The sequence below is a fragment of the Osmerus eperlanus genome, chromosome 7 (genome assembly GCF_963692335.1).
Source record: "Osmerus eperlanus chromosome 7, fOsmEpe2.1, whole genome shotgun sequence".
Lineage (NCBI taxonomy): Eukaryota > Metazoa > Chordata > Actinopteri > Osmeriformes > Osmeridae > Osmerus > Osmerus eperlanus.
In genome coordinates, this window is record NC_085024.1 from 17,061,989 (window position 1) to 17,082,687 (window position 20,699).

Genomic DNA, 20,699 nt, shown 5'->3' on the forward strand with positions numbered 1-20,699 from the left:
TCGTCATCTCCATGGATAAAGTTATTAAACTTTAAAGCCTGTCACAAGATAAAAAATGTATAATCATAGCTCTCTTTGTCCTACACAGAGGCAAAAAAAGAATGACTATAGGCTGCTGAAATAAACATCCTCAACATAATAAAGATAAGATACCATAGATTGGGTGTTTGTAAAAAAGTAATTTTAATGCGATTAGGAGTTTTGTATGTCAGTAAGGTCAGCGTAACGACAAGCAGATTTGTTTCGAGGTTCACTTAATGAACACATTTTCAGGGGAGGAAGTGCTGCTATTTTCTCCCCACTTCATGTGAGCATAACTGATTGTAATTGCTTAAAATTGCTCAAAATGAGGTCATGTGCTCAGCTTAAATGATCAAACTCACCTCAATTACTTTACATACTGCTTTGCAGTCGATAGATTAGACACAATTTGTACATTAATTATGTACAGCTACATAGGAAAAAATTGGCCTGATTAGGAATACAAAATAAAGATTTGATACGGAGGTAGAGGAATCAGATTGAGGTAATTACAGGATATATCCCAGAGGCAATGGGGAAGGAAAATGTCTGTGTTCTACCTGATAGCTTTCCCAGGTTCACTTAGGCTGATGGTCCAAGAGATTTATGAAGGGGAGGTTGCTCCCTCTTTTGCCTGGAAATCAGGCAGACAAGGCCCTAAACAGGTCAGTCAGGAGTCCTCATAGAGCAGAGGAAACTATGAAAGATCCCGTGTAAATAGAAGAATGTAAGACCGTCATAGTTCTTGCCATGATTGGTCTCAACGTATTCAGTGTATATTACTGATTTAACATTTTGAATGATCGCAAACTGTTCCAACTTCAATATTGATCACATCTTACACAACTCAATGGTAGTCCCATGCATTTATTTCTCAAATAATACAGTTGAGTGATGGCAACATATAACACAGCTGTTTAAAAAAAAAATATTCAACAGATATTTTATTGTGATATGACACCATTGCCAGTCTAGATAAATGTTTTTTGTTGTTGTATTGTAAATCGTAGCCTATGCTTTGCACTTACAAAACCGGAATTACATCATGAAGGGATTATGCTTTACTGTACTTGAAAAATGTCACAACATTGTGATAGCTCTCTTTATATTCAGTGTTACTGTAGATGCTTGCAATTGTATTGACTTTGAAGGATGTCATCATCATTTATCACATCTTTCATTAGTTCTTTCGTTTTTTAAAGTTGTGAATATATAGTCGATGACACTGAATTAAGTCAACATCTAGTCGCCTATTAATCGACTATTAACGTTGACTGGTCTTCATTATACCTAAGAAATGAAGGAAACAATTATATAGCCTAATAGCCTACATGATAATAAAATATTAAGAATAACTTATTGCAGCAAAAAGCTCACTCAATCAACATTTCCATGAGGAACGATCCCAACAATGACTATTTGAGTGGAACTTTCTGCTACTATCTTTCATGAATGAACCTTGTTTTATTGTTTATGCAATTGAGAAAATGTACCGTTAAGATGCCCCTCCTAATGTGATGCTATAGCCTACTCCTCGCTGAACTTGTGGCCACGCTCGCAGTCCGGTGTGCATGAGAAGTGTGCTCGCTCGTCTTTCTCGGCTCTTCGGGACATTTTACAAACGGACTCCCATTTGGTCGGCCAAGGTTGTATTGGAATGCATGCCAGTTCAGCCTTTATCCTTTACGCATTTTACTACTTGTTGTGGAAAACGGGCGATACATTTGAGTTAAGAAGAACCTTTCAAGTAACGAGGGACTTTCATTGGTCATTTTGACCATTTGCACATATTCTGCTGGACGATGGGACGTCAAATTATATTGGAGATAGTTTCCTACGTTTTAATTTTCTTTCCAAATGCAATACATTGTGAAATAGGTATGTGTTTATGTTATGTAAATATATGTTTTACTGGAATGCTCCTAGAAACATCGACCTAGGCCTACAATAATTGCGGAATTCAACGTGTGACTTCGTTAGTGTTTGGGAATAATAAGTAGGCAATTTTTCAGATAATCTAAAGTCACGTTGAAATATCTTTAAAGCGTATGAAACACATTTTTACACAATTTCATTACTGAACATGTATGATTTATAAAAATGTTAGTTACATATTTTGTCAATTTGTAGTTTTAAGTGTATTGTCTATATCTTTTGCCCGTCATTTATCCATCCTCCACCAATGCTGCGGATGTGTGGCATTTGTGGAAGTTTATACCTGTACATTCATCATTGCCATGTCATCCAAGGACAAATTCTTACTCTCCATGGGACTGTAAACTATTGTGCCTTCACTGGAGACAGGAGAGCTTAAGGGTGTCTCAGGACACTGACCCTAGGAGTTGTGGCTGGGGGCTGGGTCGAAGTGCTGCTGTAGGATGTTGGGAGTTTGTGTCGCCTCCTGGAACAACATGTTCTCCTGTAGTCAGTGTGTCATAGTAGGCTATCTCTCATGCTTGTGTGCAGTTGTTGCTTGACTTGTACATTTGAGGACACTGGCTATTTAGTGTCTGTGGTCCATATCATTCACTTAAGCATAGTAAGCCATTTCCACAATTGTGTAAATGGTTTCTGTTCTGACTTTCATGGTTTGGGATTAATCATTAATCTGAAGGACCATTTATTCAGGTTTTCCGTTGTTAGACATTTTAGATTATTCTTTTTCATCTCAATCTCCTATGCTTGTCCCCATTGTTCCTGAAGCTTGGTCAATTGTATGCTTGGGATGGCGTACAGCAGATGTCATTCATTTTGGTTCCAGTCTTGCCCATCAGTTCTATTAGCATCCTGTACTTCTCAGAGAAACTGATGGTTTTCTTCCCTGACTTTGACTTTGAGCTCTGCTTCTTTTTTGGCACTTTCTCCAGAAACATTGTAGGATGTCCAGGGTTAACCAGTAACTCAAGGGGCAGTGCATCAGCCTGAGTTGGAACATACTTAAATGGCTCAGGATTGGGATAAGTGTAGGAGCCTGAGTTTGTGGGGTGCATTAGTTTGGATGAACTGGGTAGCGACAGTCCTATTTGCAATGGGCTTCTCTTCTCTCATCAGCATTGTAGAGAGGATGTCTTTTATTGAAACATTTTTGTCCAACCCCTGTAGGTCTTACTTTGGTGAGACCTACACACACATCCTGCCCAGACTGTTATTCTGTTTGACTTTGAAATCATTAATAATAATGATGTTAGCTTTGGCTGCAGCTCACTTCCTGGTCATAACTGGAAAGTCAATGTTCTGGAACTTATCCTCTTAACTTGACACTTCCAAGTGCTGTCACTGACCCCAGCTGAGAGCTTTTAACTGAATACAGAAGGGCATAGTGGTGATATACAGTAGGGAACCAGAGATAACCACTCACCATTCCATTAGAAACATATACTTTCAGTAATAGAATACAGTACATTCTAAGACCATTTGTCACTTGAGTTGTTGCGTTACATTATTAAAGCAAATACACATGGTGGAACATTTATAACAAGTTACATTCATTCTTTGCAGATAACCAATAGATTCCTTAAGGCACACATGCTGCACAAGATCCTGCTGGGTTCCTTTAACCATCAAGCCACTTAATCAAGAGTGTACTCCTCCTGTTTTATAGGCACATTAAGGTCAAGGCCTGGTTTGCTTTTCCTTACTGCTTGCTCCCTCTGAGCCTGGGCTTTCCTGCGCATGTCTTCCCTCTCCTTCCTCTGCCAAAGGGAGATGGGCATGGAGGCATGGAAGCGTGGGTGGACTGGGGAAGGAGCAGGGAGGTGCTTGGGCGAGGCTTGGACGTGGTTCGATTTATTTGAGAAGGCTTCCGGTGAACCCCTATTTCTGGGAGGTGGAGAGTGACTATGGGACTGTTGTGCCACCGTGGAGTCTTCATTGAAGTGGGGGGGATAATAGAGTTGCCTGACTGTTTTGGTGGGATTCGAAAGGAAATGGTAATATGAGCTGATGGGTTGTCCACAATTATCTTACAATGGAATAAGATCTGTTTTAGGGGTATACTTAGCCAGAGGAATATCTGACACATGACCTTATTTTTTGTAATGTTTTATCACGGAGGAGCCACTTGTTGTGACATTACAGTCACATGATCTGTATCCAAACTGAGAATCTCTTGATCCAGCAAGTCTTTTTCTTCATTTCATTTTTTGCATTGACATTGACCTCTTTCTCCAAAATCATTACATCCTATTTCTTTCCTCTCCTTAATCCAGTCGTACCATTATCATATTTTTCAATCCCAACAAAGAAAAATCTATAATGTCCCAGTGTTTGTGCTTCTTGTGCCTCCATTTCACAAAAGCAAAGTATTTTCTCTTTGGCATCCTTCTTGGTCTCTTAAGTCTTCATTTTGGCTTGACCCCTCAAAACAGTGGCTGGATTTTCAATTTGGCTCTTTGACTTTGTTCTACTGGTGCAGCTGCTGCAGTGGTCTATTGGGGTGCATCAACACAGATCTAGCTCATCACTGGGTGAACTGTCCAGGGCTCAGGTCTTAGTGAGGAAATAGTAAGGGTTTGCACAGCCAATCGTATATATTTAACAGAAGTCTGAGGGTTCAAGTGGGTTAGTGTTGCTCAGGGAAGTAGGATGAGCCTTAACGTTGAAATGTAAACAAGTGTTTAGGTCACAAAAAGTTAGAAGATGTTTTGGAATTCATTGTTTGCTAAATGCATAGAATAAATTACTGTGATGTCATCACTTTAGTGCTAGCTCCTAGATCATTCAGCACAAAGATACTCTTCCTGTGCCAATAATGAATGTTTACTCAACTTTGTGTGCATGTGTGTATGTCCAGTGCTCCCTCCAGAGTGTGCTCCAGGGGGACACTCCCTGCTCCAGAACCCCTACCGCAGCACCAGTTTCAGCTCTGAAAAGCTCCAGCAGTCGCCAGTGCAGACACTCATCTGCGACCACTCCCTCACACCTGGCTGGTACCGCTTCCAGATCTTTGACAAGCCAGCCAGCATGCCCACCAAATGTGTGGAGGTAAATGAGCAACTAATGTGATCATTTAGGAATGACCTTTTTGTTGTTTCTGTAATTCATTGTCAGTCCCAACTACCAAGCCATCGGGGCTGTCATGCATCATTGCTCTCTCTTACCATGTCATCTCATGTCGCAGCACATGATAGGCCAGCATCCCGCAGAAATACACAAAAATTAGGCACTCATTTGTTTTTGGTTTATGAATTTTCTGGGGTATGATGTATGTATAAATATATTTTGACAACCATTCATTAACACAACAGCTTAGCTCGAAGTACATGGTCCAGTGTTGCACTGTGGGATCTAGTTCCCAGCTTAATTGACCTATGACCTGTCTTGCTCCAACTGCTCTGCCCAGGTGAACCACTGTGGCACCCAGGCTCCTGTGTGGCTGTCTCTGCGGGAGGGTGAGACTCTCCCCGGTCCCTTGGAGGTGAGGCAGCTGACTGCTTGTGCAACCTGGCACTTCTTCTCCAGCAGCAGCAAGGACTGCTGCCTGTTTCACATCCCTGTGACCGTGCGCAACTGTGGAGACTTCTACATCTACCTGCTGCAGCCCACGCAGGGCTGCATGGGTTACTGCGCTGAGGGTACAGCAGCTCTCTCTGTCAGTAGACCTAGTGTTATCATGGCTTGTGTGGTAACACTTTAACACAGCAGTACCGCTTAAAATAAATGCTGAAGTGATTTGTAGGACACATCAATTGTTGTTGGGTATACATTTCACAGTTTGTTCTGCTACTTGATTTCATTTGTTAAAACCACTTAGAGTAACTTTTCTTCCACGCCAACAGAGATGTCCAACACATCAGAATCGGTGGTAGCAGCCACAGCGGTCTGCGGTGCTGAGGATGATCAAGTAGATGGAACATGTAAAGGTGAGGAGCTTCCCATCCCTTCGGCATTCTATATCCTGAGCCAGATGAGGCTTTTGATAAAGCCACCAAAACAATTAGGGTCAGAGTTGGCGCCATGCAATGTGGAATGTACCACAGGGGGCCTTTACAAATCATTTTAATGACCTTGGCCGGGTTTCCCAGATTCGTTAAGAAGCTCTTAAGCGCTAAGAGCTTCTTAGGAGCGTTCTAAGAGCGCTGTGAAAGAAGGACGTGTTTCACAGAGTCGTTCTTAGCTTAAGAAGATGTTTCACTAAGAAGGAAATGTAAGATCAGCCTGACCCACTCTTAACAGCCTTCTTAGCGACCAAACGCTCACTGCAGCTGCATCAGGGAAAGTTATATCTGACACTCAAAGGAATACTAAAACCATGCGTGATGATAAATGTGCGCCCACAGCTGCAGAACAAGAAAAATAATAGCATAAGAAGAAAAATAAAGATGTAAAAAGGTCCACCGTGGATTTCATGCCATGGCTGGGATCCCCCGGGTGATTGGTGTCGTGGATGGCACACTGATCCCAATCCACAATCCCTCCCTGGTGGATCCGTGCTGGATTGGGAGGAAACATTACGCTGCCTTCAACGTAGGGTGCCACCCCCCTACTCCCAACATTAAACCCACTACCATCACACAACCCATACCAACTATCATGTAGGCTATAGGGCTTGAAAGCTAGGAAATGACGCAAAATGATCCACTGAACACATGGTTGAAAAGGAAAAGAAGTTTATAAAAAAAAAAGAAGAGAAACAGGGTGTTGTGTGTGATTTATGCGCTGATAAAGTGGTGGGTGATCGATTTGCCTGGCATCGATTGACTTAGTTTCAGCACCACGGCGGTGGGCAGCTCCCTCTAAGAGCTTCTTAAGAAGCTTCTTTGGCGGGATCTTAAGAAGGCAGTTAAGAACGCGTCTGGGAAACACCCCTATCTTAGCGCTCCTTCTTAGCCGAACCCTTCTTAAGAGCCTTCTTAAGTCCTTAAGAACGATCGAATCTGGGAAACCCGGCCCTTAGCATTATGTACTATGTTGGCAAAAGTCATGAATAATACATTCCCATGCTTTATAGTTCTGAGAGGGGTGGTGGAGGTCCTGTATTCTTGTGACCCGAGACACTAAAGCTTTAATAGTATGATGTTGATGTTAAGTAAATGCATATTAAGTCACTCTCATCCCTTTAAGAACTAACAATAACCTCTAGATGTGGTTCTGTATTTCCATTTTAAAGATCAATAATTGTTCTCCCTCTCAGCCAAACAGCCCTCCTCGCCCTCTGTCCCAGTCATTGTGGCAGAGCTTTCAGGCAACACCATCTACCTGAAGTGCAGCTTTGAGAGCCAGAGCGTGAACAGCTCGCTGGGCTATGTGGTGGCCTGGTCCCGACTCTCCCCTCAGGGCCGCAGAGAGGAACTCAAACAGGAGACAACTGTACAGACATCTGCCTTCATAGAGTTGGATGGCATCAATCTGCGGCTGGGGGATAAGGTAACAGGACTGGCATTGCAGTTTTAGACAACTGGTTTTGGTTTGGGCTGTGTAGGATCAGGATAATGTCACTCGACAAAAACTCAACATCACATAATTTTTTACAGCATTTTATTTTGTCTTTGTGTTTATGACATGACTCTAGCTATAGAGAGTTTTATACATCCTGTTCAATATCTTCCTTTCCTTTTAAGTGCTGTTCGTCTGTCTGTCAGTCATTCTCCCTCTCTCTCTATTTATTTATTTGCTCTGTCTCCCTCTCTCTTACTCCTTTTTATTCTCTGGCAGATTTACTGCAGCAGCTCCAGTTTCTTTCTGGACTCGCCGGACATTCATGGGAGTCCAGTGGAAAGTGAGGAGTTCTTTGCTGGGATCAGGGTATATCAAAGAGATCATGTACTATATAATAACAGTGATGTGGGTGTGTGTGTATATTTGTGTGTGTGTGTGTGTGTGTGTGTGTGCAAGTAGGCCCTTTGTATGTCGGTCTGTCTTGGTTTTATAGGTTTGTAACATTTAACGTCTGTAAAGCCCTGATCTGCTGCCCTCATTCAGTCAATTTCTGTTTTTGGACTCTACAGTTGAAACCAGAGAACAGCACAGTGTCTGAAGATGGGAGAGAGTATGAGCTGACTGTGGAAAGCACTGTTCCAATTCCCTGCCCAGGAGACTCCACTTCAGCAGAACAGTGTTCCTTCTTCTTACATCTGAGCACAAGGAATCCAGGTAAAGACTTTATAAGTGATTGAACATAGTCATGATAGTTTCCGTCAGTCATAGGGTACCTCTATGTCGTAGAGGTTTTTTAAATTAGTGATACAGCAAGTGGTGACATACTTCAAATCTTTGAATCACATTTTAATTTTGATAGCTTGCTAAATGTTACAATAGGCAAAAATATGAATCCAAAATGTTACATTGGTCCTATATTCGCCCGCACCGTTGATCAAACACACCCCCTCCGACATATGAAGCACAACAACTACCTGTTACGCCAACAGAAATCTAGTTGGTCACTGGTTTTAGTGTTTTAGTGTTTTGCTTTACTGTTTCTATGTTGTTCTTTACTATTCTTCTTGTCTGGCTCTTTAAGATGAGGAACAGCAGAGTTCAGACGTGGTCTTGACCTCCTGTGTGGTGGAGCTATCCCAAAGTCCCTGTCGGAGTGGTGTGTGTAGCAAGGCTGTGGTCCACTTCACTGCTGTCACAGATTTCATAAAGGATGGGGACAGGACAACTGAGATAGTTGTTAAACCTGTAGTCACCAATGACTTCCTCTGGAACGGCTATATTCCACAGAGTGTCCAGGTAAAGGTTTACTCTCTTAGGCTGCCTTACATATCGTACGACTTACGTACGATATGTAAGTACGTCCATTAGCTGTCTGAAGTTGATGATGGAGTGAATTTGTTAGTTGCTGTGCTATCTTCCCAGATTCTAGTAAAGGATGTTCCCTCGGCTTACTGCTACGCCTTCACCGACCCTCACATTATCACATTCGATGGCAGGTAACTTCCTTTCTTAGCTCCCTGTCTGCATGACACCACATGCGTGACGTCAGCCATAAAACCTGACCTTTCCTGTATCATGACTCCGATCAATTATTGAACTTCAACACAAACACTGAAGTGTACCAATTGTTTGTTTTCAACTGTAATTACTCCCAGGCAGTATGATAACTACCATATCGGCACCTTTGTGCTGTACAAGAGCACGCGCTGGCCCTTCGAGGTGCACGTGCGCCAGTGGGAGTGCGGCAGCGTGGTGCATGACGCATCCTGCGTGTGCGGCGTTGCGGTACGGGATGCTGGGGACGTCGTCGCATTCGACATGTGCAACGGCGAGCCGGGGAGCACCAAGCCACACATACATGTGAGGAACAGGGACCTTGGGAAGACAGGCATACACATCACCAAGTCCTACCAGGGACGCAAGGTCACCGTGAGTAGCAATCATGACAGATAGGCATGGAGACCGACTGTTTACGTGTTATTTTAATATGTAGAAAGCAACATGTTGACACAGGTTAAAGAAGAAGAATGACTAATGATTGATAAAAATAAAAAAATTCATGCAAATCTGCCTATAGAAGCCTACCACTATTGACATTTGGATGCTTTCCTCCCTCCGTGCGGTAGATGATGTTCTCATCTGGGGCATTTGTGCGTGCAGACGTGGCTAACTGGGGGATGAGTCTGACCCTGAGAGCTCCCAGCTCAGACTGGTCTCACACCGAGGGCCTGTGCGGGACGTATGACGGACAGATGCACAATGACCTGCACACACCAGAGGGTGCCACTCTTGAGGACGTTCCTGATTTCATTGCTGCATGGAGGTTAGAAATGTGATAGTAATGTAATGATGTTTCTACATTGCTTGAGAGTACTGAAGACTGTGAGAAAAAACATTTTGTGGGTCTTTATTATTCGTGGGTCTTTCTCTCATGACAGGCTTCCTCCTGGCAGCAGCTGGTTTGACACAGTCCCATCCCATCCAAACACTCAAAGCCCTCACATATACTGCAACTGTGCAAGTGAGACAGACCCTTTATCTCCTAGAACCCGGTCTCAATCACTCACTGTCTCCGAGCCCTCCTGCTCTCACCATGGCAATGTGAGACTGCCGAGTCTCATCCCCACGTTGGACATTACAGCCGAGTACATCAACTCAGTGGAGCTGTTCAAAGCCCAGGACCACCATAGAGCGCCATCAGGACACTCCAACCAGCGTTCTCAGGGTCAAGGCACTGCTGCCCAGCCTCCGCAGAGAGGCTCTCCTGCGGGACATTCCAGGGGTGGACCATCCACTTCCATCCATCGCCGCTCAAATAACCAAAGAGGCAGGCGCCAGACTTATGTGGACATCTCTAAAAATCCCTACCAGAGCCTGAGTCAGTCTGACCTGGAAGGCTCAACATATTTCTTCCCCGAGGACCATGAGCCTGTACCCCTGCTTGAGACTTCTTCTCTCCCAACCTGGCCCACCCCATCTGGGCTAACACAGCCCCAGGCCAGGCTCCAGTGCCAGCGTGTGGTGGCAAACTCTAGCATAGCGCTAGGCTGTGCCCGTCTATTGGGCAACGCCATAGTTAGTCGTTCTGTGGCTATGTGCGTTAGTGACTTGCAGATGAAGGACGATCAGGAGTGGGTGGGCGCCACCCTTCCATTGCTGGAGAACGAGTGTGAGAGGAGGCTGGTGGAGGAGAAGGGGCGAGGAGGAGAGGATGTTCTCTCCTACCTCAAGTGTCCTAGCCTGTGTCATGGGAACGGGCAGTGCTCCCAGTGGGGCTGTGTGTGTTTCCCAGGGTATGGCTCCTATGACTGCAGTGTGCTTGCTGGTAAGAAAAGTGGGAGGGTTAGATCATAACAACGCAAATCGAAGATGTCTGAAACTTGGAAGGTAGAGCCAATGCTACACAGTAATACAAATTATTAGCTTCGTGGAGCCCAACTGAATGAATGTCAGTGTATAGGGATAGAGCACTCAAAGAAAGCTACAAGTACAAACAGTATCTTTGTCAGTTTGAGACCAAGCATGCTTTCCCCCGCCAAGCTTTTTGTGAATGTTTCCTTTGTTTTTTATTTTCATTTCCTTTTGGGTCTATGAAGACCAGATCCCAGAGATATCGGATCTGGAGAATGAAGGACTCTGTGATGTGAAGGAGGGAGACTGCTCCTCAGTGCAAGTCTATGGCCAAGGCTTTAAAGACTCTTACGAGCTCAAGTGTGAGTTTGTGAAAGAAAAGGTACTTTTCTGCTTCCACATCAAGCTTGTCTTGACTTAAAGGTTTCAGATGGTCACAACCACTGATTACACTCTCTCTCCTGTTCTCCCCCCCTCTCCTGCCCTTTCACCCTCCCGCCCGCCCTCCCTTCCTGTTATTTTCTTTTCTTCCCAGTTTGCAGATGGAGAATGGTTTCTGGATGAGCCAGAGTTTGTGCAGGCTATCTACCTGGATGTCACCTCTCTGGAGTGTCCACTCCCCCTGCAGGACAGGGAGCCCCTTGCAGACTTTGACATGGAAACCTTCATTGACAGACCCCTTGCACGCTGGCAGATAAAAGTCAGTGAGAAATGTTAATGCGTTAATAATGCAGTACCTCAATGCTTCAATAATGCTTCTGGCATGCCATGTCTAGAAGTTACTTTGTAACATTAAATACAGTAATTTAGTTATGAAGATTTTGACACTACATTGAAAGCTTATCACATTATATAAAGACAAGGCCAGTAGTATACAGATCATAGAAGTACAAAACTTGTGATTGTAGTTACATTCATGCATATACTAAACACAGTTTCAGAACAGAACTTCTCAAGTGAATAGTGTTCAACAGTTAGGAACACTCTTGCATGTTTGCCTGAGAACCAGATGGCTGCAAGATGGTGCAACTTTTACTGCAACAGCCGGCCTTACAGTTGTTAGTTCTGTAAACATCTGAGAATATTTATGTCCAACACACATACCATATTCCATGGTGCCGCAGCACTAAAACACAACACATTCTATTGAAACAGGTACTTTAGCTTTTGAAAATGTAATGCCAGATGTTTAAATGTTTGATTAGATCAATTTTTTGCCATCCTGGTGCCAATGTGGGAAATTGTGGACTTTCCTCTGCAGTTAAAACAAATCAACATAGCTTCTATAGTGTCAGTTCAGACTAGCTATCCCAAGTGCATTAAGCAAATTCACGTTCGAGCGAGTGCAGCAAAGACAACGAGTGAGTAGAGAAGCAGTCGAGTGAGCGCAGAGAGGGCTCGTAGTGTGCTCTCCCTGAAGTTGCACCTACGTGTGCCCTCTCCGTGAAGGAACTTGTTCTCACTTCTCAGTGCTGCTTGGTCTCAAATTCACAAACAAGTTTGATTAACTTTCTGATTTAATTAAAGCCAGACCGACGAGAAATTGAATTACTTGCTGTGTCCACTGAAATGAGAGTAACGTTTTGTACTTTTTGCTGTTGCTCGTGATATGCTTTCAAGGGTGTTTGCACACTCAACAGCAAAACTTGTGGCACAAAATTTACACCATGAACTCCCTTTACAGGTGTCCAATGATGGCTACAGCTACAGCAATGCCAAGATCTTAACACTGTTTGATGGAACCTGTCAGATCTGCAGCCTTAATGCTGAAGTCCTCTGCACACTTAAGGTGCGTTCTCATGTAGTTAAAATTACAATATACAATGTTCCATTTGGGTTGTTTGATTCTAATCAGATACTATAAGCAATTATCAGTCTTGTGAAGATACTTCTTGTGAAGAAGTATAATTGCAATGTCAAGGTCCAAATTAAACTACATTTCTATCTAATACTTTCCTCTCAGGAGAAAACATGCAACATCGATGGCCAGTGTCATGAAGAGGGGGACTTTAATCCCAACAGCCCTTGCCTGACATGCAATCCAGACTCCTCCAAATACACATGGTCTATTGCTGAGAGTATGTAGACTATCTTCTGAAACATACACTTCCACAAATACATTTAACAAATTGTGACTATTTATGCGAATTGAATGGAGAACTGAATTTAAAGAAGATACCCCACTTTGAAAGATTTTATCTAGATAGTCAATCTGTAGACCAAAATGTTTAATATATACTTGGTACCCAAGTACCCTAAGCATTACGGTAAACATTCTGTTAATCGTATTTTGATTGGATGGGCATCTACAGGTGGTGTACAAGGGACTCTCAAAATATAGTGTGACCACCTACTCTAGTAGTAGTTTCTAATATTGTTATTAGAGTCTTTTTAATGATTTAATAGGAGGCTACTGTGTAGTGTGAGGTTTGTGTGTGTTTGTGCACGTGTGTATATATATCTGTGCATTTGTGTATTTGTCACTCTCAGAGAACAAGCCCCCAGTGTTCCAGTCAGCATCCACAGAGCATCTCCAGTCATTCCAGGGGGAGAACTTTGTGTATCAGCTGGTTGCTCAGGACCCAGAGGGTTCAGCGGTGTTGTTCACTCTGGATTCAGGTCCTAGAGAGGCGTCACTCTCCCCTGCTGGCCTACTCATCTGGAAGGCCACTTCTGTCACCACGGATACACACTCTTTCCACTTCACTGTCACAGATGATTGCAATTCTGAAGTTAAAGCTTCGGTTCAGGTATGGTAGAAAAGTGCCTGTCTATGGAGGGTTGCAGGCTGAGGGGTATCGACTAAAATAGTGTCTTCTTACCTAGGCATGGTTAGCCAACATTGTTCATTTTAGTTTAATATGCCCAAGATGAAACTGACATCATATTTTGGGAAATGGATAGACAACATTGTATGTCTCATTTGGCCACAAGAGGGAGCTCATGAAACGCAATCTTAAAATGTAATGATCTGCCCCCAATTTCTTTGTTTGGCTTTAGATTTAGTTCGTAAGGGAACTGGAGACATAGACTGATTCAATCAGTATACCATTAGTGATTAATTACAAGATGTATTTAATGTCAGCAAAAGATGAATGAGACTACCCCTTTCTCCTCTCTTCTGTGTGCGTCCCTTAGGTCTCTGTGTTCCCTTGTGACTGTCTGAATGGAGCTTCCTGTGTTACGAATATTAACTTCCCCCCTGGCAGTGGGGAGTACCTGTGTGTCTGCCCTGACGGCTTTAAGGGGGACAGATGTGAGGTGGATATAGACGACTGTAAGCCCAACCCCTGTCGACTGGCCCTCTGTATAGATGGACCCAACTCTTTCTCCTGTATTTGTCCTGCTGGGATGACAGGTACAGTACATCCCATACACCCCATTAGAACCTAAATATACATCATATATTATAATGGGTATTAAGCAAAGCATTAATATGTTTTTTACCTTCCAAAGCTATACCCATAATTGTGTTCCCTGAAGACTATGTGTTTGGGTCTCTCAGGTCATACGTGCAGAGAGGATGTAGATGAATGTGCCTCACAGCCATGTTTTCCTGAGGTGGGGTGCAGCAACACACAAGGCTCGTTCAGCTGTGGTTCCTGTCCAGAGGGCTACCATGGAGATGGGAAGAGGTGTAAACGTGAGTTTGCCTAAACACACACACACATGGAAATGCATGTCCTTAGGACTGCATAACTTTAGGTAACTTCATTTTGATTACCTTGGGTGGGTAGTCTTACCCACCCACCTGTAATCTTACACACCATCCATAATCTGTGTCATGTCTCCTGTCTCCCCTCCTGAAGGTAAGACAGTGGTTCCTGCTAAGGGTGGTGAGCTTGAGGATACTCATAGAGTGACCCTACCTGCTGGGGGTTCCCATGGTTCAGCTAAAACCATGCCAATTGCCCCATCCCCCTGCTCCAGACGGCCATGTCACCCAGGGGTGCAGTGCTTTGAGAGCACCCATGTGTCTGAAGGGTATATCTGTGGACCCTGTCCACCTGGGTACCATGGAAATGGAAAGACCTGCAGCAGAAGAACCCCAATTGGTGAGAATCTCCCTTAATTTAAATTCCTTCTAGGTTTGGCTATATCAACGTGAAGAAGTTCATTTTCAAGCCATACTCTCTAACTTTCAGTGTTTTACAGGGCAAATGCCAGTCACCAGCAGAGGTGATGGACGGTCTCAGGTGATTGAATCAGACCCCAGTACGGAAACTGCAGTTACATTCTCCTCTTCCTCTACCACTCAACCCAAGAAGGACCATGACGAATGGAGAAAATTTGAAGTTTCTCCTTCTGGTACCTCAAGAGAGCTTGTATCCTCTATTGACAAGAAAACTACCAACCCAAGAAACCAAACTATCTTTGCCCGTACAATGATCCACAGAGGCCAATCCAACAGGGAGGATTTGAGCCCAGACCCCAGGGTCAGATGGGGATCATTGCCTTCCATGTTGACCTGTTCAGACTCACCTTGCTTCTCTGGTGTCCCTTGTGAAGCAACAACCACAGGGTCCTTTAAATGTGGCCGCTGTCCGTATGGGTACACTGGAGATGGGATCATATGCAAAGGTCAGCTCCTCTGACTTTATTTGGATAATGTGGACATGTGCATGCCCCTCTTAATTAGGTTTTGGGAAGTTACATTTGTTATGCTTTTTTAGCTGTATAATAACATGTTAATGCTCGTATCCTAGCTGTGTGCAGGTATCTATGTGGGACGAACATGGAGTGTACTTTGCCCAACACCTGCACATGCAAAGAAGGATATACTGGATACAACTGCCACATAGGTGAAATGCAGAGGGGATTCCATCCCTACTATTTAAACTCTTGAAACTCTTGACTCATGCTTCTCATTTCAATTCCTGGGAATTGTATGGACTATCTTCATTTTCAGCTGTGTGTCGACCTGACTGTAAGAACCAAGGGAAGTGTGTGAAGCCCAATGTCTGTGCTTGTCCGGACGGCTACAGCGGACCCTCTTGTGAAGAAGGTAATCCTATGCTGGGTTTTATAGTATGTACTGTATGAGTAATTAACAAACAATATTCTGTCAAGATTGGTTGTTCTCCCAATGATAATGTTACAACCCCTTGTCCTGTAGCTAACTGTAAGCCATCTTGTCAACATGGAGGAACCTGTTTAGCCAGAAACCTCTGCACTTGCTCCTACGGCTACGTGGGACCGAGATGTGAAATCAGTGAGAGATAATTCAACCTGTTAAATCCTATGTGATATGTTTTTTTTTTTACCTTAGCACTATAATCCGAACCAGCATGAACTGGCTCACCCTTCTTTCCGTAGATCTATACTGTAGGTGAAGGTTTTAATAATTTGTTTAAATGGATAGGCAATGCACACAAGCTATTATTGACCCTGATATTGTTTTTCTCTGCCCAGTGGTATGTAACAGGCACTGTGAAAATGGAGGGGAGTGCATATCTCCTGATGTTTGCAAGTGCAAGTCTGGCTGGTACGGACCAACATGCAACTCGGGTAAATAAAACAAAAGTGAAACATTCCAGACTACTCGGAAGATAAGATGAGATGTGTCTGAGTGTAGTGTTCTTTGCGCCCAGCTGTGTGTAATCCAGTGTGTTTGAATGGCGGAACCTGCATCAAACCAAACATCTGTGCCTGTCCCAGTGGCTTCTATGGCTCTCAGTGTCAGATCGGTAAAAGCCTGTTTGACTCTATATTGACATTTCATATTGTTAAAATTCTGTCACTTGACAATGAGTTGGTAAAATACATGGACAAATATGACTGCCACTGTTCTGTGGGCTGTGTTGCAGCTGTGTGTAGCCCTCCTTGTAAGAATAGTGGCCAGTGTATGAGGAACAACGTGTGCTCATGTCCTGAGGGTTACACAGGGAAGAGGTGCCAAAAGAGTAAGTCTGCACCTGAACAGTCACTGTAAAACATGCCACCTAACTTCATGGCTGTACTGTATGATAACAAATTTAAACTACCAACTAATGTAAAGTGAATGAATGTGTCCTCCAGGTGTGTGTGAGCCCATGTGCATGAACAAGGGAAAGTGTGTGAGTCCCAATACCTGCTCCTGTGCCTCTGGTTGGAGGGACAAGAGGTGTAATATACGTAAGTGATTGGAGTATATTATTTGCTGGATACATTTCTTCCATTGGAAACTTACTGCAATATAACATTGGTCTGTCAATGAGTCTCAGTTCTGAGTCAATTAACCTGGAGTTTCCTGACATTGTTCTCCTTATATGTAGCTGTGTGCTTACAGAAGTGTAAAAATGGTGGTGAGTGTGTAGGACCCAATACTTGCAATTGTCAAACAGGATGGGAGGGCTTGCATTGTCAAACACGTGAGTGCATCTATCTCATCAATATATTTTTGTTGTATTTTCTATCAAGCTTGTCAAGTTTTAGCTACTAGGTTGAATAATTGTCTTTGAAATGTCTCAAAATGTCTTGCCTATTTTACAGCCATCTGTAAGAAAAGGTGCCTCAATGGAGGGAGATGTGTCCTGCCTGACTTCTGCCACTGCCGGAAGGGCAACACTGGTCCCACCTGTGGGCTAAAGGTTAGCATTGGGTCACATGTGGGATACCCTGACTGCGCATAAGTTGTCTTTTTTAGAACTTTACGAAAAACCTTTACACTAAAAATGTTTGAAATGTTTTACTATTATAGGCTCGACATGCATGATGGAATGAGGAAGCAGAGGTTACAAAATGCACAAAGAAGACGTGGGCTGGATCAAGACATTCTGTTTTGTTATTGAGTATGTTTATGTGCGTGAATGAGAGGCAGAGAAAAAGAAAGGGAGCATGTGTTTTTCTACATGATCAGAGGGACTGGATATATTGCACTTGTCTAACTGTCCCTGTATATCACTACCTCATTGCTCATGGTAGCACATCCATGGGGACTGCATAAAAACTCACTCGCAAAATATACTCTCAATCACAGTGATGCAAATTCAGAATAACAGTAATCCCCTATTCTACTCTGGGGAAAAGTGTGTATTATGCAGTGTTCATGTATGGCAGAAAAAAAGAAGTAAAACATGTTGTGTACAAGTTTAATAAAAGAACAGGTAACATAATTCTTCTAAAGTAGAAAATAACTTTTTTAGATTTTGTTTAGTTCCCTAAGAAACAAACCTTTGGCCGAGTTATTGGTTGATGTGAATCCTCCTATATAGTACCAATACGGTTGTGCACTGCTTTCTATTCTTCATTTAACATCTTGGAGAGAATATTTTTTTGTTGAGTCTTTATATTTTTTATAATTTAGTAATATTGGCATGTGTTCCAATTATACAAATTAGCCTTTAGCTTTGTGTAGATACAACATAGCTGTTAACTGATAAAAGAAAGCTTTAAATACCATCGTAGATATTTGATCTTTTGGCTGAAACTAACATTAACAGGTTTTATTTTAGGAATCAGGTTTAATTACATAACAATTGTTGTAAATTTGTCATAAAATAAACTGATAAAATTATTTTGAACTATGGATTGTTGTAAACCCTTACTGTAATTTTAGCAACAACAGAAATGAACACACTTTTTTTATTTATGAAATTGCACACATACATTTGTACAGTTCAAATTAGTTTAAAGTAGCATTAACTAAAGAAACATGAACAGTTCACTTACAGTACAAAAGAAATAAGTAGCACCATCGAATGAACCAGTTTAGAGTGAATAATGGTCCACAGACATTTTTGAACCTCTGTTTAGTGTGGTTTAGAACACCTTTCTCTTCTTCTCACAACGCGGTCCGGAGAAAGGTGGGCGGCAGCGGCATGTTTCAGGAGACACACACTTCCCCCCGTTCAGACAGGGACGACTGCACACAGCTGCAAACGGATGAGAACGAGGCCAGAAGCTGTTTAACAAAGTTCTTAATCTCACCTTTGTAGGCTAGAGCAGGTAAAAAGGTATCTGAACCTTGTGAGCATATGCCTTGGGGAAATGTGCGTGGTGATCTAAAGCCAAATGTTCGTGTGAGACAGTGTCAGTGGTGAAGATGTAATTGTAACTCACCAGTGTGGCAGGCTCCCCCCAGCCAGCCCTCTGGACAGCTGCAGATTCCTGGGGCCACACAGCTGCCCTCATTCCTGCACCCCTGGGGGCAAATTGCTGGGGGAACATAGCCACATTCAAAAAATGCGTGGAACTAATAAATCACCTCACAGAAGGACTTAAAATGTCCTTTCCAGTTCAATAATTATTAAATGAACTGTTTACAGTTATTTTGTTAAAATTCATGGAGTAGTTTGGCAGTAGAAATGCTGTAGCTACCAGCTGTGTTCCATTTCATAAGCTGAGGGGTGAAAGTGCTGCTGGTGAGTACACTATCTGAGCTACCAGCATCTCAGGTGTTTTCGCTTCGGTGGCACATGAGGATGTCAACAAACCTTCTTGGCATTTAGAGCCAGTCCAGCTTGAGGGGCAAATGCATTTGGCTACCCCATTGACAGCAATACAATCCCCTCCATTCCAGCACCCGCCATCACAAGTCACTGCAAAATACAAACACATCGTGTTACACAGCTCAGTCTAAACTGCTTTCTAATGCAATACCTCCTCTTGTCCCTGACTTTGTGTGTAGGTTTACTTATTTGACTGTGTGAAGCATACTTCATTCACACACACACAGACACGCACACACACATATATACAGTATTTCGTTGGTCTAAGCAGAAAATACATTCAGTTAAAATAATCCAAGCATTAAACAGCATCCATGCCAAACATTGAGCACAATACCTTTATGACAATATTTCCCCCCGAATCCAGGAGGGCATCTGCATTTCCCTGGGCGGAGGCACTCTCCCCCATTCTTGCATTTAGGGTAGCAATTTGCTGCATTAGACACAATGAACTTGTCAGCATAGAAGAAACAGCTTATATAACTGAATCGTACAAACAAATGGACTATCAGAATAATATATTTCTCCACCCAAATTGTAGGCAACTTTTCGCCGTTTACAATTAGTCTCGAACAGAAACGGTTGTAACGTCACCATACTGGCAGGTCTCTCCCTCGTAACCCCGCGAGCAGAAACAGGTGTTGTTTCTGATGCAGATCCCTGCGTGCTTGCATGAAGGGTTGCAAATTGCTCTGGGATCAAAAACGAATGGTACCGCTACTCCTCGAGGAGCATCTGAACGCGCGGCGCAGATACCGACGAATGCAATCAAACTGACCAGAAACGCGAGCCCTATCTTCATACAGGCTGGAAAGCAGAGGCGTCTAATCCCCATCCTCATGAACTGTTAGGCACTCGCGGTGGAAATAGATAATGGATGGCACTGAAGTTAACTCCTCTCCTTTTGAATTCCAAGAGTTCTTCACCTCCACTCCTGACCCGATAGAACGAACTACAACCAACTTTGAAGGCGATTCGTGAACGACTCTGTTTCGACTGAAGGGACATTTCTCCAACCCAACCCCCTCCTGGTGAGTGATTCGTTCACACAGAAGTACGCGGGTCCTCCCATTCATGCGCAGCACTCTTCCAAACTGGATTGGTAAATTTAGAAGTATGTCAGTCACAAACTTAGATTTTAGGCTACTGCCTAAATACATATAGTTGATAGTTGACTTATTTGTATTTGTAACAGTTGCTGCATATTTAGCATGGGCCTATTTATGGTGTCCATTCGAATTGCCCGTAAGTGAAAACAGAATAATTTGGTTTCAGAGTGAATCATAAAGGTGTGCACTGATTGCCAAATGTAAATATTTGTTTGTGCATTATTGACTGTTCTTCCACAAATAATTCGAATGCCAGGCCGGGACAGGCGTGTAGACTTATGAAACCCAGCTCTTCTTTTTCTAAAATGTGTAGATTTTGTTCATATACTGACTCAAATGAACAAAATGATTCAAAAGAGATCCGATTTTCTAGACGGAAGAGCCGACTTGGAGAAAAGATTCAGTCGACCAA

General features: G+C 43.1%; 2 protein-coding genes across 2 annotated transcripts; one reads left to right on the plus strand and one right to left on the minus strand.

Moving 5' to 3' along the window:
* The first annotated feature begins 1,594 nt into the window (after positions 1–1,594).
* Positions 1,595–17,824, plus strand: vwde (von Willebrand factor D and EGF domains). Its single transcript, XM_062465337.1, has 31 exons — positions 1,595–1,899; positions 4,814–5,004; positions 5,363–5,615; positions 5,829–5,882; positions 7,154–7,386; positions 7,675–7,764; positions 7,968–8,112; positions 8,480–8,694; positions 8,821–8,894; positions 9,054–9,327; positions 9,525–9,721; positions 9,837–10,723; positions 10,995–11,131; positions 11,285–11,449; positions 12,434–12,538; positions 12,713–12,827; positions 13,240–13,499; positions 13,888–14,107; positions 14,255–14,392; positions 14,559–14,804; positions 14,905–15,330; positions 15,456–15,551; positions 15,659–15,754; positions 15,866–15,961; positions 16,162–16,257; positions 16,341–16,436; positions 16,557–16,652; positions 16,768–16,863; positions 17,004–17,099; positions 17,221–17,318; positions 17,429–17,824. Exons 1-31 carry the CDS (start codon positions 1,824–1,826, stop codon positions 17,441–17,443), a joined length of 5,382 nt encoding a protein of 1,793 aa, XP_062321321.1. The 5' UTR covers positions 1,595–1,823; the 3' UTR covers positions 17,444–17,824.
* On the minus strand, positions 17,806–20,197 carry seraf (Schwann cell-specific EGF-like repeat autocrine factor). The gene is made up of 5 exons (XM_062465332.1): positions 19,773–20,197; positions 19,516–19,611; positions 19,164–19,268; positions 18,790–18,885; positions 17,806–18,602 (listed from the first exon to the last, which is right to left on the minus strand). The coding sequence occupies exons 1-5, from the start codon at positions 20,017–20,019 to the stop codon at positions 18,490–18,492; spliced, it is 657 nt and encodes a 218-aa protein (XP_062321316.1). The 5' UTR covers positions 20,020–20,197; the 3' UTR covers positions 17,806–18,489.
* Positions 20,198–20,699: the final 502 nt, after the last annotated feature.

Coding starts and splice junctions, on each gene's coding strand:
- vwde (XM_062465337.1), top strand. CDS start 1,824: ATGGGACGTCAAATTATATTGGAGATAGTTTCCTACGTTTTAATTTTC. Junction 8,895..9,053: donor ATTATCACATTCGATGGCAG/GTAACTTCCTTT, acceptor AATTACTCCCAG/GCAGTATGATAACTACCATA. Junction 15,755..15,865: donor CGGACCCTCTTGTGAAGAAG/GTAATCCTATGC, acceptor CTTGTCCTGTAG/CTAACTGTAAGCCATCTTGT.
- seraf (XM_062465332.1), bottom strand. CDS start 20,019: ATGAGGATGGGGATTAGACGCCTCTGCTTTCCAGCCTGTATGAAGATA. Junction 18,886..19,163: donor TGGCTCTAAATGCCAAGAAG/GTTTGTTGACAT, acceptor ATGTTCCCCCAG/CAATTTGCCCCCAGGGGTGC. Junction 18,603..18,789: donor GGGGGGAGCCTGCCACACTG/GTGAGTTACAAT, acceptor ATCCGTTTGCAG/CTGTGTGCAGTCGTCCCTGT.